This window comes from Astatotilapia calliptera, chromosome 1, assembly GCF_900246225.1.
Source record: "Astatotilapia calliptera chromosome 1, fAstCal1.2, whole genome shotgun sequence".
In the NCBI taxonomy this organism is placed as follows: domain Eukaryota; kingdom Metazoa; phylum Chordata; class Actinopteri; order Cichliformes; family Cichlidae; genus Astatotilapia; species Astatotilapia calliptera.
In genome coordinates this window covers 2,410,030-2,428,678 of record NC_039302.1, presented here as the reverse complement: position 1 = coordinate 2,428,678, position 18,649 = coordinate 2,410,030, and the positions used below count along the sequence as shown (strand labels likewise).

Below are 18,649 nucleotides of genomic sequence, written 5' to 3'. Positions count from 1 at the left end.
CACTTCCTGAATTCTTTTGCTGTAAATCAATAAAAATCCTTCCTACTTCAGGTTCGAATAGATCACCTTCTCTCAGCCTCATATTTCTGACACTACACTGAAGTATCTTCTGGGGTTTCATCTTCTCCACAATAGTCATACTTCCCTGTATGGTCTTTAATTATTATAAATAATGTGCAAACATGCCTGTGTTAGCACACGATGGATAGGTGTGGATGAACTGTGGGGCTGTGTGGACAGGGCAAACCCCGGGCAGGCGTGCCTACATATGGCCAACAGCTTTCTAGATGGGTTTTCTAAAAGCAAGCCACCATGGAAAACTGTGAGAGGCGTCCCGAGGGGTGAAACTATTTAAAACCAGGCTTTAGTATGTTGAAAGTAAAAATATGTGAAGTCCAATAACGTTTTACTACAAGCAGACTAACATTAACAACATATTGTTACTATTAGTCTGGATGGAGTTGGATGCAAACATCAATGCATCTGTCTTAGCATTATACGTTCTATTGATCAGTCACATTCTAGCAGGCTTTAATTGCATGCAGCTAAAACGAGGAGTCACATTCACCAAATTGCATCTGAAGACCATGTGGATCTGATCTTTTTTACTCCATCTGTAATCAATGAATGATGAATGAAAGTGGACGTCTTGGCCCAGATATCAGTGATCAGTCTGCGGTCAATAGGCTAACCTATAGGACAGACTGACTTATCGAAAGAAAAAAGGAAATTTGTTAAAGTAGTTCCTGAATAATATTGTCATTTTTAGAGACCTTTAATTTATTTTGGATCAATTAAAACACTGCACTAATTAATTTCACTTTATTAGGTCATATTTTTGACATTTCACTTTGAGTCTATTTAAACTAACTCTATGGGAAGAAAATGAAGGCAAAATGTAAACGTATAAAGAAAAGTTTGGGCCCTCAAATTACTCAGTGCTGGGGAATGACTAAATTTAAAATTGAAGGGCAGTGTAGATCGAATCCTTTCTCCTTCCTGTTTGGACTTTTGTGTTTCAGTGATTGTTTTGATTGATTTTCCTTTTCTGGTGTCCTTCCACCATCTCTTTCTTTTGGTCTGGTCGACCCGTTGCCTTGATTTCCACTCGGCTTTAAGTGGCTCCACATCCTTCCCACCCCCACCCCGGTTACTTCTGTGTTATACACAACCATTTGTCTCCATGACAACCATGGGAGAACAGGAAAAGAATCGATGTGGGGGTGGTGATGGTGGTGATGGCAGTAGTGGTGGTGATAGTGGGTGGTAGAATGATAATGAGAGATAAATTGTGACTCCATGTAGCTTGTTTGGTACCTGGTTTGTGATCACAGTTAAACTTGAAACTGTCTTCTGTTGGATTCTGTAAGCTCCATTTTAGACTAGCTTTTGCTAATCCCATTCCAAATCTGTAGCTTCCTTAACTCTGGGTTTCTCCAAGGGTCTAAAATAAACAGTACAGAGCCACTCGAAATGTAGCCTGTAACATAAATAGCATTTACAGTATAAACAATGCTAAACAATTGTTTACACCTCCTCTATATCTCCTGTTTGGGTTTTAAAGGCCCACTTTGTGCCAGATGTATCCTTCGCGACAGATGATGATGATCTACTTCCAGGACTTTACTGACATTTGTGGGTCCTTATATTGATGCCGTGATTATCATTCCTTATATGAAGAGGATGATTGCCATTCTGTCACTCATCAATTCAAAAACTGTGGCAAAATGGCAGAAATGCACAGGAGGAATTGACATTACTGAACAGGACATTCAGAATACTGGCGCGTAGATCCATCAGGTTACGATGTAGATAGATTTTGCTTCAATAGAATTCCCACTACAGCATAAATCAACAGTAAAAACAAAAAATAAATAAATAAATCCCCAGTAAAGCTCAGGGTCATGCCATCACCAACGCAATGCATTATGGGGTTGTTGTTCAAGTTCAGCTTGATAATGGAAGGCAGATGTTGCTTTGGGGTCTGAAGGTAAATTGTGAATATTTGGAAACTTATCAAAATGTTGAGCTGGTGTGTTGTAAAATGCTGGACCTGTACCTGTGAAGTGAATGAGCGCCCATTTAGTTTGGAGACTTTCACTTTCCACGCTGGAAGCAAAAAGGAGCTAAGGTCACTGAGCCAACAAACACAAGCTCAGGTGCAGTTGGGAAAAGGGAAAACATCAACTTTAGCAACATTTCAGAAATCATGTTTGTGTGATCTCAACGTTATTCATAACACATTTAGCTGTTTATATGTTACAGTGCTGTTGCTATGTTATAGACATTAAATATTTTCTAGAATCCAAGAAAATCTTTTGCGTTTGTTTTTGAAAAATAGCTTTTGAAAAGTGAATTTGTTATCCTACTCAGTGGAAACCAGCAAATGAAATGCAACAGTGTGATGGTGACTGGGTACCACTGTTACATCTTGGACACACAGAAGTCATTGTGACTACCTCTGACCAGTATCAGCGGAGAACAAAGAACTACAAGCTCCTATAACTGCCGATGACATAAAACAAGGTCACGTCTGAAGATTCCCAGTGCAGTTTATTGCACAACATGCAAGGATGCAAGAGGTGCAAAAAGTGTTTGTCTTCGTGTCTCCCAGAGCCATGACTCATTGGCTCAGAGAGCCTGACTTGAGTGTTCACACATGAACGTGAGCTTGAAGCAATTTATCATTTTTGTTTAATATGTTTTTCAGGAAATGTTGAGGAGCACGAGCATCCATACCTCCAGAAATAAGTTGACCGTTTGTGTTCATACAGATCAACCCCTCCTAATGACACTCCTTTACCTCCACGTCATTTGGGTGTTTTTTCAGAGCTCGTTTCTTAGTTAGTTTCTTTGTACTTGTTTTTTAGCCTTTTCCCAGCTTATGTTTTGTTAGTTTAGTCTTTGTTGTTTTCTGCCTTTGTTTGTAGTTTTGTTCAGGCCCATTTATAGTAGCTTTTTGGTCCATGTGCAGCAATAGCTTGGTTAGTATTGCTGGTCAAAAGCAACTATGTTCTGGTGAGCTTTGGACTCTTTGGGCGATTGCTGCCCTTTTTCCACTGATTATATAAGCTGGGCTTAGGTATTAAGTATCAAAGTATCAATTAAAAGCTATTAATTTGAGATTCTGGAGGAAAATTTGTGTTGGAAACGAAATGCTGAGTAAAGTGTCTTATTTGAAGATGCTGAAAGAAGTGTGTATTGTATGTTTAACTCTCAGTGTAGCTGAATAAATGAAAATAAATTATTCCCAGAGCCACTTGATTCCATTAGCAAACCAGAATTTAAATAGTAATTAGCAGAGGTGTAAATGTGTAAATACAGGTGATGGGACTGTATGACTATATTACAGTGGGAATCAGGTCAGAAACATTAATGTCACTCTAGACTTTCAAAGCTGTCAATAAGTGATTCTAACCTCACATTTTAACCTAGATGCTAAAAGATCTTTTGACCTTGAAATTACCTAAAAGCCTAAATGGAAACAAGGAACATATGCTGTTCCAAACAGCTGATCATTTATTGATAAAGAAAAACCAATAAGACAGAGGTTTTAGGGGGGACATATTTTATCCTATTATTACATTGCTGATGGGCAGTACATGTCTCAGTGCTTCAAACATCTTACAAATACATTAGGTTTGGCTACCTCATTCTAGGTCATAGTTGAAATGACGTCTTCATCTCTTTTCTTTGCCTCATCTCTTCCCATCCAACAGTTTCTCCTCAAGAACAGGCTTTGATAGATTTGTCACAGTTTGTGGCATGCGCTCTGGGAGATCCTCAGAATGAGTGGGCAATCCAGCCAGCATTCAGCACCCCCTCCCCCATCTCCTTAACAGGAAACATCACATTTGTTACCAAAAATATGAGCCTAAATTTACATTCAGTGACTCACATCTTATTTAAAAGCAAGCATTTTTCCCTTTTGTATCTGAATGCAGGTTGATAACAAAAATGTGAAAAGGAGTCAAAGTGGTGTAAAAGATTTCCTTTTGAAATTCCTAAGTGTGTCTCAAAAATGCTCTTTTTTGATTCATATATATATAAAGAACAAAAAAGGAGCACAGTTTACTACTTAAGCCAGCAATGCTTTGATAATACACATGCTCACTCTTCTCTTCTTTACTGAATATTTGTTCTCAGAATCAGAGGAGGCACACTTATATAATGCTTCTAGGCTTCTCATGAAGTGTGTGTGCATGTGCGTGTGTGTGTGTGTGTGTGTGTGTGTGTGTGTGTGTGTGTGTGTGTGTGTGTGCATATGTGCAGCGGGAAAATGAATCTGACTATTTTTACTGCCGTGAGCTTGACTCCAGCTGTACTGTAAACCTGTAACACTCAGCAAGCACTGTGCCTGCAGAGCTGACTGTAAGCAACAGCACGATAACAGGCAGCACGATCTGGGTCACTGACAGTGTAACAACCTGTTTAACCAGCTCAGCAAGAAATCGCGTTACTGCCCTCTGGTGGCCACATACAGATCACACTTCTGTGTAATGAAGTCCACTGATTTGAACGATTGAAGTGACTGTAATATACAAAGAATAAGAGCAAGACATTAGAAGAAAATAGTGCAAGACACCATGATGTTATGCCATCCACCGGGTCACCAGTTAATTACTTGTTGACAAGATAAGAGTTAAAAAGAAATGAAAAGCTTTTCCAGTATTGTAGGTAAGTTAGGACCCCAACTATGAACCTGAACATTAATTATTATCAAATGAAATATTTATTTTTGAAGGATGGCAGTCTAAATGAAAGTATGTAAGTGGCATTTGCACAACAAGAATTGTCAGCTTTTATTTTGAATAATGAGTCATTATGTACGCAGAGCCACTGAAAGTGTATCTAGAACAAAAATGCAGGAGTCAAATGCTCTCAGCTAAGAAGACAAAGGGGGAAAACCAAAAAAAATAGAAGAAGAAAAAGAGATTGTACAACCTAAAGAGCAACTAAACTGAAGGACTATTTTTCACTGAAGAGGGCAAGTCAGAAAGTTTGTAAGGAACAGTTACTGAAGACCAGTGTGAACAGAAACCGATATCTGTGCAGATGCCTGAAACTGACTTGAAGATCAGCCAAATGTAAGTTGGATAAGGTGTTTGATTTTTATGGATCAATTCTGAGAACTTTCAATCACACTTCATATTTGTCAGTTTGAAGAATGAAGGTCAATATTAATTTGTGGGCTTGACAGTTTGTTGTATTATCTAAACATTAAAGCAATTAAGATAAATACACAAAAATGTTACAATATGTGGTTCACGTCACTTCTCCAAAACTCTACCTTCCGTTTCCATGAGTAATGGTGCAATCGGTGTTTTTTTTCTTTTAACCCTCCGAGCTCTGAGCCACCTTAAGTAGGAATGCTGAAGATTTAGAGTTAGGGCTTCAGTCAAGTTTTCGGATTGACAGAACTACCTAATTCTCACATGGTCAGAAAATTAAAAATCACAATATTTTAACACTGGGTGTCAGCCTTTTTGGTTTTTTCCCGCCCAAAATAAGATAGGGTTATGGCCAGGATGTCTCATCACCACAAATGACAACTCATGGAGCTAGTGCTTGTGCCTTACATGATAAAATTTCAAAAAAGTCTCATTTCAGTTGTAGCTTTAGCTTTCCATTTTTAACAGTAAATGCATCAAGAGAACCACAAACGGGACTTATGGACAGGTATTAAGTGAATATTGACTTGAAATATGTACGTATACTGATCAGACATAATATTATGATCCCCTTCCTAATATTGTTCGTCCCCCTTTTTCTGCCAAACCGGCCTCGACTTGTGGAGGCATGGACTCCACTAGACCTCCACTAAAGGTGTGCTCTGGTATCTGATGCTCAATTAAATTGAGATCTGAGGAATTTGGAGGTCAAGTCAACATCTCAAACTCATTGTTGTACAGGGTGGGCCATTTATATGGATACACCGTAATAACATGGGAATGGTTGGTGAGTCCTGTTTGTGGCACATTAGTATATGTGAGGGGGCAAACTCCTCAAGATGGGTGGTGACCATGGTGGCCATTTAGAAGTCGGCTATCTTGGATACAACTTTTGTTTTTTCAATAGGAAGAGGGCCATGTGACACAAGTTATTGGTAATGTCACAAGAAAAACAATGGTGTGCTTGGTACAAGTTTCTGACCACTTATAAAATGTGTTCAATGTGCTGCCCATTGTGTTGGATTGTCAATGCAACCCTCTTCTCCCACTCTTCACACACTGATAGCAACACCGCAGGAGAAATGCCAGCACAGGCATCCAGTATCCATAGTTTCAGGTGCTGCACATCTCGTATCTTCACACCATAGACAATTGCCTTCAGATGACCCCAAAGACAAAAGTCTAAGGGGGTCAGATCGGGAGACCTTGGGGGCCATTTAACTGGCCCACGACGACCAATCCACTTTCCAGGAAACTGTTCATCTAGGAATGCTCGGACCTGGCACCCATAATGTGGTGGTGCACCATCTTGCTGGAAAAACTCAGGGAACGTGCCAGCTTCAGTGCATAAAGAGGGAAACACATCATCATGTAGCAATTTCAAATATCCAGTGGCCTTAAGGTTTCCATTGATGAAGAATGGACCCACTATCGTTGTACCCCATATACCACACCAAACCATCACTTTTGTTGTTCCAACAGTCTTGGAGGGATCCATCCAATGTGGGTTAGTGTCAGACCAATAGCGGTGGTTTTGTTTGTTAACGTCACCATTCACATAAAAGTGTTTTGCCCATTCTGCAAATTCTGTGCGCCGATCTGGGTCATCCTCGTTGAGATGCTGCAGTAGCTGGAGTTTGTAAGGGTGCCATTTGTGAGTAGCTAATATCCGCTGAAGGGATGTTCGACTAATGCCACTCTCCAGTGACATGCAGCGAGTGCTACGCTGTGGGCTCTTGCCGAATGAAGCTAGGACAGCCACTGATGTTTCTTCATTAGTGACAGTTTTCTTGCGTCCACATTTTGGCAAATCCAACACTGAACCAGTTTCACGAAACTTAGCAAGCAGTTTGCTGACTGTAGCATGGGAGATGGGTGGTCTCGTTGGGTGTCTTGCATTGAAATCTGCTGCAATGACCCGGTTACTGCGTTCACCAGATATCAACACAATTTCCATCCGCTCCTCACGTGTTAACCTCTTCGACATGTCAGTGGCTGTGAACAAAGAGAAACTTGTAAATAATTCATGAAAGAATAAAGTTACGTTGAAACCAAGCACACCATTGTTTTTCTTGTGACATTACCAATAAGTCTGATGTGTCACATGGCCCTCTTCCTATTGAAAAAACAAAAGTTGTATCCAAGATAGCCGACTTCTAAATGGCTACCATGGTCACCACCCATCTTGAGGAGTTTGCCCCCTCACATATACTAATGTGCCACAAACAGGACTTTAATATCACCAACCATTCCCATGTTATTACGGTGTATCCATATAAATGGCCCACCCTGTACTCTTCAAACCATCGCCAAAGTATTTTTGCTTTGTGGCAGGATACATTATCCTGCCATCAGGGAATACCTTTCCAGTGAAAGGATCAACATGGTCTTCAACAATGCTTACGCAGATGTTATGTGTCAAAGTAACGTCCACATACATGGCAGGACCCAAGATTTCCCAACAGAGCATCCTGGTGCCAGGTGTTCCCAAGGTAAGTGACGCACATGCATCTGGCCAGCCAAAAAATGTAAAAGAAAACGTGGTTCATCAGAGTAGGCCACCTTCTTCCATTGCCCCATGGTCCAGTCCTGATGCTCACATGTGATGCTCCCATTGTTGGTGCTTTCAGCAATGGAGTGCGGTCGCATGGGCACCCCGACCGCGCTGCGGCTATGCAGCCCCAATCCACGGTGATTTCTCATACCTTTCTATCAGAACGAGCTTTAACTTTGAGGCAGTTTGAGCCACAGTTGCTCATCTGTTTTATCCGACCACACAGGAAGCCTTTGCTCACCACATGCATCAGCAAGCCTTGACCCTGCCACTGGTTCACCATTGTTCCTTCCTTGGACCACTTTTTATAGATGCTATCCACTGCAGACTGGGACCACTCCACAGATCTGCACTTTTCTGATCTAGTCGTCTAGCCATCTCAAACTCAAACTTGCCCAGTTTTCCTCCTTCTAACACATCAACTTTGGGAACAGCTCTTCAATTGCTCCGTGTGTACCCTAACTACTTACAGGTGACATAATAAACAGGTAATCGGTGTTATTTCCTTTCAATGGACACAATGTTATGTCTGATCAGTGTATGTGTGTAATAGGTAAGTAGATTCCAGGCTTCTCCAGCTTGATCTTACCAATTTGAAGGGAAAAAAAGATTCTCATTATTGTGATTAACGCTTTTTCCTGCTTGCACTTTTGTAATTTTCTTCTGTTATGTGTTCTTGCTTTTAGAGACAATCATTTGTGGTTCCCTTGTGAATTATTCTGTAAGAGCCTCATGTTGCATGGAAGGCCAGGAGTGAAAGAAAGCATTCTTATGTTTAGTCATTAATAAAGTAATTTATTACTTGATAATTTATTGGAGAGTAAAAAGAAGGATAATGAATATATATTTATAAATGAACTATTTATCTGTCTTTCAAATGGAAAAGAAAGGAAAGAAAACATTAACCAATAAGAAAGCTCCTAAGATCACACCATATGGCTAATTTGCATTGCTTTTTTTCACAAAGGACCAAAATGTCAGTTAGTTTATCGTCATGTAGTTGCTTCATTTTCACGATTTGTTTCTCAGAGCAGTTCACAAAAGGCTACTTTTGTTTTAAAAAAATCCACGTGTAAATTCTTGTGTTTCTTTTTCTCCGTCTCACACTCACTCTCTGTCGTGTCTGTGCTTGGCTGTTTCTCTCACCAGGTTGCCATTATTGCTGGAAACTTTGAGCTTGCTGAGCTCATCAAGAACCACAAAGAGTCTGATATAGGTGAGTAACAAAGAAGCATATTTTCTTCTCCTCAGTCCAACCGCATCTATTTTTCTTCAGTCACCAAGTGCATATTCCCGAATCTCTCTTGGGATACATTTCAAATCCTCACATTTGGTTAGATCCTCCTAAATGACTTATTGCAATAATCCCTTCCACTGGATTACAAGATGACTGCCAAAGGGATGAAAGTGTACGTTTATGTCAGGACAATCCAGGGCTGTTTGAGCCAACACAAAGGATCAATACTTTGGTCCAGGGAAGCTTTTCCTGGATCAAATCTGGTCGGTTTAGAGGTGTTAAATAATCTGTGTGCTAGCATTTGATAAACCCGGTATATGGGTTTAACTTTTATTTTACTCTGATTGTGATTATTTTAGCTTGTAAGATTTCTTTATTTTATATATATTTACTATTCTAAGATTCAATTCAATATTATTTATACAGCGCCAAATCACAACATAAGGTTGTAAGGTAGACACTACAATAATACATACAGCAAAAAACCCAACAATCATATGACCCCCTATGAGCAAGCAGTTTGGCAACAGTGGGAAGGAAAAACTCCCTTTTAACAGGAAGAAACCTCCGGCAGAACCAGGCTCAGGGAGGGGCGGGGCCATCTGCTGTGATTGGTTGGGGTGAGAGAAGGAAGACAGGATAAAGACATGCTGTGGAAGAGAGACAGAGGTTAATAACAGATATGATTCGATGCAGAGAGGTCTGTTAATACATAGTGAGTGAGAAAGGTGACTGGAAAGAAAAACTAAATGCATCATGGGAATCCCCGGCAGCCTACATCTATTGCAGCATAACTAAGGGAGGATTCAGGGTCACCTGGTCCAGCCCTAACTATATGCTTTAGCAAAAAGCAAAGTTTGAAGCCTAATCTTGAAAGTAGAGATAGTGTCTGTCTCCTGAATCCAAACTGGAAGCTGGTTCCACAGAAGAGGGGCCTGAAAACTGAAGGCTCTGCCTCCCATTCTACTTTTAAATACTCTAGGAACAACAAGTAGGCCTGCAGAGCGAGAGCGAAGTGCTCTAATAGGGTGATATGGTACTACAAGGTCATTAAGATAAGATGGGGCCTGATTATTCAAGAACTTGTATGTGAGGAGCAGGATTTTGAAATCAATTCCATTGCTGGCATTACTCTGTGTCTATAGCGGTGTAATTGCTACAGATTTGCTGTCTTTGTACGGTACTTCAGCTAACTGATGCATTTAGACCAATAATGGAGCTCAAAAGAGCTGCTGGTTAATAGCAACATCTAAAACCCAAATGCTATGCCTACAGTTTTCTCCCACAAAGAGTGAGTGAAAATCCCACTAAAAGCATCCTCGTAATAAACCATCCGCTACAGCACATGCTGTCTCTGAATGCAAACAAACATGCTTTTTTAATTTTATAGAAACAAAGACGACATCATTTCTGTATCAGATTTAAATTGCTAATATTAATCCAAATATTATAAGCTTTACATTCAAAGTCAAGATGATGTGTCCAGTTTATTTTATTAGCAAATACGGTACTATCACAGTTTATTATAGTGAAATGAAAAATCATGCAAAAAAAAACTAAACAAGTAAATAATCAAAAGACTAATAACTCAAAATAACTCAAACATAAACGTAGAGTTTGTGTTAAATATTTAAATAAACCTTTGCAAAAGAAGCAGAAATAGGTAAATTATAGCCACAGTAAAACGTAGACTTCACCAAACCTACTACAAAACACTGGGAGTAACAGCCTGAAGCTGTGTTCACGCTGGAGAGGATTTGTAGCAATGAGGTGACCAGAAACCGCAGAAAATGAATCACACTCATCGACATGTTAAATAACTGCTGGAGATGGGAAGTTGGTGAAAACAATGAGAGCGGTGAACCCTAGGAGCGCTGCTGGCCCTGACGGCCTCCCAGGAGCTGTGGTTAAAGCCTGCTTTGAACAGCTGGCAGGGATCCTCACCAGGCTGTTCAACCTCTCCCTGACTCATGCCACCGCTCTCACCTGTCTGAAAGCCTCTGTCATCATTCCCATACCCAAAAAGACTGGTATAGGCAGCGTCAATGACTATTAATCTATAACCCTCGTGTCTGTAGTCATTAAGTGCTAAGAGCGGATAGTAAGAGCGCTTAACCACCTGGAGAACAGGAAGAGCTGCGTGAGGAGGTTCTTCATGGACTACATCTCAGCAATCAGCACCAGAATCCCAGACTTTTCACAACCAAACTGGACCACCTTAACATCCCCCCTGCCGCCTGCCCCTTGTTCTGTATGCCCTGTACATCTACGACTGTACACCAACCCACCCAACTAACGTCATCATCAAGTATGTCGATGACATCACTGTGGTTGGGCTCATCTCTGATGGAGATGAGACAGCATAGTAGAGAACTTGTCCTGCTGGTGCTCAGAAAATAACCTGACGCTGAACGTCCGTAAAACAAAACAACTCGTTGTGGACTTCAGGAGACACAGACAGGTCCACTCCCCTCTCATTATAAATGGAGAATGGGTGGAATCTGTCTCCACCCTCAGGTTTCTGGACACCCACATCTCCATTGATTTCACCTTGACACACAACACCATCGCCCTGGTAAAGAAGGCCCAGCATTGGCACTTCCTCCGTATCCTGAGGTAGAAAAACCTGGACCGGAAGCTGCTGCTGGCCTTCTACCGCTCCTCAGTGGAGAGCGTGCTCTCCTGCTGACTGGGTGTTTGGTACGCAGGGGGCACTACTGAGAACCGGAAGGATACACAGAAGGTACTTAACACATTGGCTGCCCTCTGCCACCCCTGGAGGCCAATCCTTGTGTCACAGGAGAACCAGGACGTTCATACGTGACCACTTGCACCCCGCTCACCACCTGTTTGACCCGCTGCCCTCTGCTCAGAACCTCAGGTTAATCAGACCCCACACCTCCAGACTCACAGACAGCTTCTTCCCCTGGGCCATTAGAACTGTTAACATACACTATCCCCCCACGCCCCACCCCTGCCCACTCACCTCTGACCTCTGAGCCATGGTCTGAGTAACTCCACTCACACAGACTCTATGCAGACCAAGTCTTTTCTTTGCACTACTTCCAGTCACTTTGCAACTATTTTGTACTCTAATGTGTGACTTTCTCTTATTTTTGTATATAAAGTACTGTATTTCTCATGTTTGCTATTTATTCCTGCTGTCTACTATTTATATTTTATTCCAGCACAGTTGGTGTGGAGCACCCACAGTTTCGTTATACACGTACAATGACAATAAAGGCGTATTCTACTCTATTCTATTTTATTCTATAAACTTTTCTCAACTTGAGACAAGCGACTACTAATGAGAGGGAAGAATATTGCCGTTTGACATATAATCTTGTAGTGAATACATTAGAATGTTACGTAGACAAATAGAGCCTCAAATGTCCAGCCGTCAGTTTTCAAGCAATGTGTGACAAGAAAATCTGTTCCAGTGTGCATGCAGCTTGAGAACTGTAGTCTTAGTTTGCCAGTCTAGAGTCACAAGACTTCCAAAGGCCCACCAGCCGCCTAAGAGGTTTAGAGGAAAAACTGCTTCCCTTTAAACATCTGAAAAGATACAAAAGACTGTAACCAGCCTCTGCTTGTTTGCAGGAGTTTAAAAGGGGAAATTTCATGATTTACTGGAGTGAGCATATTAAGTCATTAGTATTGGATAAAATCCTCACACTGAACGCCTTTTGAGGCAAGAGTCCAAGACATGACAGTGACAGGCAGGGAGTGGACCGGGAATGCAGGACTCAGCAGAAAGACTATAAAACCAAAGACCACTGCTTTATTGCTGGTAAAAAGGCAGCAAAACACAACAGGTAAAGCCGGGCAGGGTCAACCAGACAGAGACTACACACACCATGAGGGACAACACAACAAAGAACAGAGGGAGACGCAGGAGGGCGACTAAGGGAAGCAGAGACACAATGTGTCACTACAAACCATGTGAGAATGTTCAGCCCGCTCACTGACCAGATGTGTCTCGGTTGACAGCAACAAAAGTAAACACAGGTGGTGTATCCTGGACTTTTGGAGAGCACCGAGAAATTACGTTGTTTTCATGGCTAGCTGCTAGCTCGTGCAGACCTTTGCACATCTAGAGTACCTCGCCACATTTAGAAGAAAAGCAGCTCTATAATTGGTTAGGGTTGAGGTCGGATTCACACCATAAACGAACTGCTCTGGAGTGTGTGTTACTGTGTTGACATCACTAACACAAATTAACCACACCACTGGGAAGAAGAACCAGAGCTCTCAGACTAACACGCGTTTTACAGACTGGAACTGGGATAAACAAACATGGAGACTGGACAGACTGGGAGACAAAGGGACACAACACAGAGAGATAAGCACAGGGACAGGACTACAAACATATTAACTAGACAAGACAGGGAACGTAGAGAGCCACCAAAACAGGACACAGAGAGACCAGACAGACACGGGAGCATGACCAGAGAGACAAAGGACAACACAGAGACAAGACTGGGACAGACAGGACACAAGAGGGGCACTCACATAATAAAACAAGAAATCAAAAAGTACGAAAATAAATAATGAAAACTGAGAGGCAAAGGAAAAAAGGACCTCAAGATTAACCGAAACAGCAGCAGAACATAAGTTAACTCAAACCAAAAGTCTATAACAAACTCAAAAGCTGGACCAGTGATGACCCCAGCATGATCTGACATGTACAAATAGTTTACTATAACAGAAAACAATGTATTGTTCATATTTACATGCACTGTCACAGCACAATAAGCCGCTGCTGTCACATTGATTTTGGAAATGATTTAATCCAACATAAGTGAATGTCGATGTGCTTTCACACATAAAATATTAAAGCTGAGTGAGCCTTCACTTTGTGCAAACCCAAATATAGCAGCGATCCTTAGCCTGGAATGCTTGATAAGGTGGAATTACATAAAATGGCTTCATAGAGATATGTAGTGTAAAAGGCATAGCATTATTTCTCCATCTGTGTGTGTGTGTGTGTGTGTGTGTGTGTGTGTGTGTGTGTGTGTGTGTGTGTGTGTGTGTGTGTGTGTGTGTGTGTGTGTGTGTGTGTGTGTGCGTTCACGTGTGAGGGAGGTGAGAAAGATGAGAACAATTTTTCACGAACATTCAAACATGATAAGAAGTATTTTTTGAACAAATTCCATGTTTTTTTTTTCCATCTTGCCATCTCTCTATCTATTTATTACCTTTGTTGCTTAGTTGCCACGCTGGAGCGGCAGATTGGTGAAAGCAACAGACTCTGCTTCAGTTTAACACCTGATAAAGTGACATTTTCACTTTTCAAGTGAAGCAAACAACCACAAATCATTTACAGCTTCAACATATATTTAATCGTATCTTAATCTGCAATGTCTCTTCTTTGATCGAGTTTTTGCCTGTTTGGAACACCCAAGCTGAAATTTTTTTAAAAATGTAGCTTGTTTTAGTTTCTGAAACTGTTTCTCTGGTTAAAGCAAAACCCAAACCCTGTACAGTTGTGGTGACGGGGTGAATGCTATGAGGTTAAATCAACAACTGAAATGAGCACTAAGCATCACTTGGATAGTGACTCTGGTCTTTAGAGTAGTTTGTGCAGAGCGCAGATAGCTCAGGGATTAACGGGCCTTAGAGAAAATGAGAAAAGATGAACAAACAAACCAAAAAATAAATAAATAAAAATACAACAGAGAACAGGGGAAAATGAGGTTGAGAGGCAGATGAATGGAGAGAGAGAGAAATCTAATCTAATCTAAAGATGTAATCCTGCAATTGTTGACCTCTTCTCATGGATGCCACCCATCAGTGAGCAGCCTGAGCACAGCAGCGACCCGGTGAAGGTCTAAATGAAACACGGCAGCGAAGCGGGATTACCAACAAAGAACCTCAGCACTGTTGACATCTGCTACCTCCCCACCACACCCTCCCTCTTCCCCTTCATTCACACCATTTCTTACTCAACCTTAAGCGCTCAGCTACATCTATGAGTGGTAGCTAGGATTGGCCAGTCAGTCAGCCTCAGATTTCGGGTGTGTATTTATCTGTTTTCAACTCCTGGGGGACACTTGAGCTGTGGACTTTGGGATGGGACAACTGGATTGGATACCATGGGTTCAGCCTGCTGCAGAGGTTGGTGCCACACCCACTCTTCCCATCTTTTGCTTCCATCCTTTACTCACATCCTTGATTCCCATGTTTTACTCCCTTAACCTCTAATCCCAAGTTCTTTGACTTAAAACACACACACACACACACACACACACACACACACACACACACACACACACACACACACACACACACACACACACACACACACTTGGAGCCCATTCAGAGCCCAGCTCTCCCTCTTTTGTCTGGCACAGCTTGTATCATGTTGAGTCGCTTGCTGGCTATATGCAGATTTAGTGCATTTTAATGTTGATCACAGAGACTGTGTGTGTGTGTGTGTGTGTGCGTGCGTGCGTGCGTGCGTGCGTGCGTGCGTGCGTGCGTGCGTGCGTGTGTGCGTGCGTGCGTGCGTGTGTGTGTGTTAGATTCACAATCAGCCCTGTGGCTTTTACAGATTTTCTTGCTTACTCGGTGCAGATGATGTAACAGTTCAGCTACACAAATCTACCACTGTGTTACGTCATTTTTCTCCATACTTCGCTGCATTGTTGAAGCTTGACTAACAACTGGGGCAAGTGAATAGAAACAAAGGCCCAAGACCCTGAAATGGTCAAAGTCACATAGTTTATCTGACACAGTGTTTTAAAATATTTAGCACAAAGGTAAAGTATTAACTGACATTAAATGACAAAAGCATTTAAAATGTGATTATTTCAAACAACTGACACATTTCCATCTTATAAAAAGACGTTTAAAAAAAATGACGTAGTCACCCATACGGATCACTGCACGTTAGTGTTTTTAGTGTTTTTCTGCAGGTTAATCTGTGAGGCTTGTTTAATTATAAACCTGTACATAACAACTAGCTTGGCATAGCTATTAGCTTAATTGTTAAATGAATCACTACTAGCTTGGGTTCTTTATTCACCCTTCCAATATTTACCTGTTAGATGTGTCAAATGTCTAGATGTTCCTTAACCTGCTTTAGTAATATTGATACCTGTACAAAAAACGTAGCTCTGGAATAGCCTTTAGTTAGCTAGACCCCTGTAGTCGTGTGGGCATAGCCACCATTAGCTGTTCCCCAGCAGATTGGGGAAATCAGCCTGGCTGGGTGACCGAGAAAGTGTAGCTCTAAACAGAAGACCCTGGAATACCCCACTCTGTGGCACACCTGCCAAGGCAAACACTGTCATCAGTGGTTATACTGGTTATTGGTGATTCTATTCTGAGAAACATGAAGCTAGACACAGAAGCGACCATGCTAATCATCTTCCAGGGGTAGCAGTGCATTGAAGGAACCCTGAAACTGCTGGCAAAGGATAAACAAAGATTTGGTTAGATTATAATTCACGTTGACAGCAATCACACCTACAGCACGGTATTTGGCACCACTTTCATACTGACTAATGAAGATGTTGCCATGAGACATTTTTAATAATGTTACTGGATGTGAATCAACATCTGATCATCATCAATTTTCTCAAGATCCCCAACAACACTGGCTGAAGCATCCACAAAACACAACTGTAGATGATTTTAATCGATAATTCCATCTGGATTAATCACTCCATCAAACCTGTTGCTGATTGCCTGATTTTCAGTTCATTTCTTGTATAATTTGGGAGCTTGGCAGCATTTTCTTAGAAATGGATTCTTGACAATCATTTTCATTTTCATACCATACATTCAGATTCAGTTTGTGATCAGCATTAGTTGTGTGGCTGAAGCTACCCTGCATACCACATTTGCTAGAACGCATGCATTCTCTCCCGCCCCGGCGAGAGAGAAGAGGAGAGAGAGACAAACAGAGCGTGCTGATCAGTGTGCAGCTGATCCGCCTGGCCGTGACAGTACCCCCCTCCCCCGACGGGAGCCTCCCGGCGACCCCCAGGCTTGTCAGGGTGAGCCACATAGAACGCCCGCACCATATTCCGATCCAGGAGGGCCGCGGGATCCAAGAACGCTCCTCCATCCCCTAGCCCTCCCAAACCATGAGTCACTGCAGGCTGCGCCCCCGGCGCCGGACATCCATGAGTCTCGAAATGGTGAAAGCCGGGTGGCCATCAATGACCCGGGCGGGTGGAGGGGGCCTGGAAGGAGGGCACAGAGGACTAGAGAGGCACGGCTTCACTTGCGACACGTGAAAGGTGTTATGGATTTTCATATTCCGGGGCAGTTTAAGACGGACAGAGAAAGGGTTAATCACAGAGTCGACTTCAAAGGGACCGATGAAAGTGGGAGACAGTTTCTTGGATTCAGACCTGAGTGGGATGAATCTGGTAGACACCCAAACCTTTTGTCCAGGTGTGTAGGTAGGTGGGAGCAGGTCCGGTGGCGATCCACCAGGCGCTTGTTGCGTTCCACTGTGCGGAGAAGGGCAGCCCGAGTCACTCTCCAGGCGCGCCGACACCTCCGAAGATGCTGTTGGACAGAGGGAACAAAGTGCTCGACAACTGGGAAGAGTGGCGGTTGATAGCCCAGGGACGCCTCAAAAGGGGACACACCGGTGGCAGAGGAGGTAAGGCTGTTATGAGCATACTCAATCCATGACAGTTGCTCGCTCCAAGTTGACTGGTTAGTGGACACCAGGCACCGGAGAGCTGCTTCGAGCTCCTGGTTGGCACGCTCCGTTTGACCATTGGTCTGTGGGTGGAAACCAGAGGAGAGACTGACCTGAGCTCCGAGGGCACTGCAGAACTCCTTCCAGACACGTGACGTAAACTGCAGTCCTCTGTCTGACACAATGTCCGAGAGGATTCCGTGGAGGCGAAAAACGTGGTTAGTTAGTAGCCGGGCGGTCTCTAGAGCAGTGGGAAGCTTAGGGAGGGCGACAAAATGAGCAGCTTTGGAGAAACGGTCCACAATGGTGAGAATGACAGAGTTACCTGACGAGACAAGCAGACCAGTGATGAAGTCAATAGCAATGTGTGACCAGGGGCGGCTCGGAGTCGGCAGAGGTTGGAGGAGGCCAGAGGGTGGTTGATGGACGCTCTTGTTTTGAGCGCAGGTCCCACATCATAGTTGCTCTCTGCGGAGGTGAGAAGGCGTGAAAAGTAGGCACAGGGGTGAAGCTTACCACCTTGCTGCTGGGAAAGCACCGCACCCACTCCAGCGTCCAAGGCGTCCACCTCTACAACGAACTGCAGGTTGAGGTCAGGTTGGACGAGGATGGGCGCCGAGGCAAAGCGGTCTTTTAGATGAACGAATGCTTGTTGGGCCGGTTCATCCCAGCAGAAGGGAACCTTGGGAGAAGTGAGACGGGTCAGAGGCAGGGCAAGTTTACTGTAGTTGCGAATAAAGCGACGATAGAAGTTCGCAAACCCCAGAAAGCTTTGAAGCTGTTTACGGTTAGAGGGGTTGGCCAGTCAACAACGGCTTGAACCTTCGCGGGATCAGTTTTGAGGTTACCTTGGTCGATGATGTGGCCCAGGAAGGAAACAGTTGAGACATGAAACTCACACTTCTCCCCTTTAACAAAGAGACGATTCTCAAGGAGATGCTGAAACTTGCCTGACATGGCGTTGGTGGTCAGTGACGGAGCAGGAGAAGATGAGGATGTCATCCAAGTAGACGAAAACGAAGTGG

The 18,649-nt window shown here is 42.8% G+C and overlaps 1 protein-coding gene across 8 annotated transcripts in view; it reads left to right on the top strand.

The window, feature by feature from the left end:
• shank2b (SH3 and multiple ankyrin repeat domains 2b) overlaps positions 1-18,649 on the top strand; it is a 306,872-nt gene that overhangs the window by 157,605 nt on the left and 130,618 nt on the right. For all 8 annotated transcript variants that reach the window (XM_026194603.1, XM_026193999.1, XM_026194263.1 and 5 more), the window contains one exon: positions 8,875-8,941. In XM_026194603.1, the coding sequence (XP_026050388.1) occupies positions 8,875-8,941 (67 nt within the window). The remainder of the gene's footprint in view (positions 1-8,874; positions 8,942-18,649) is intronic.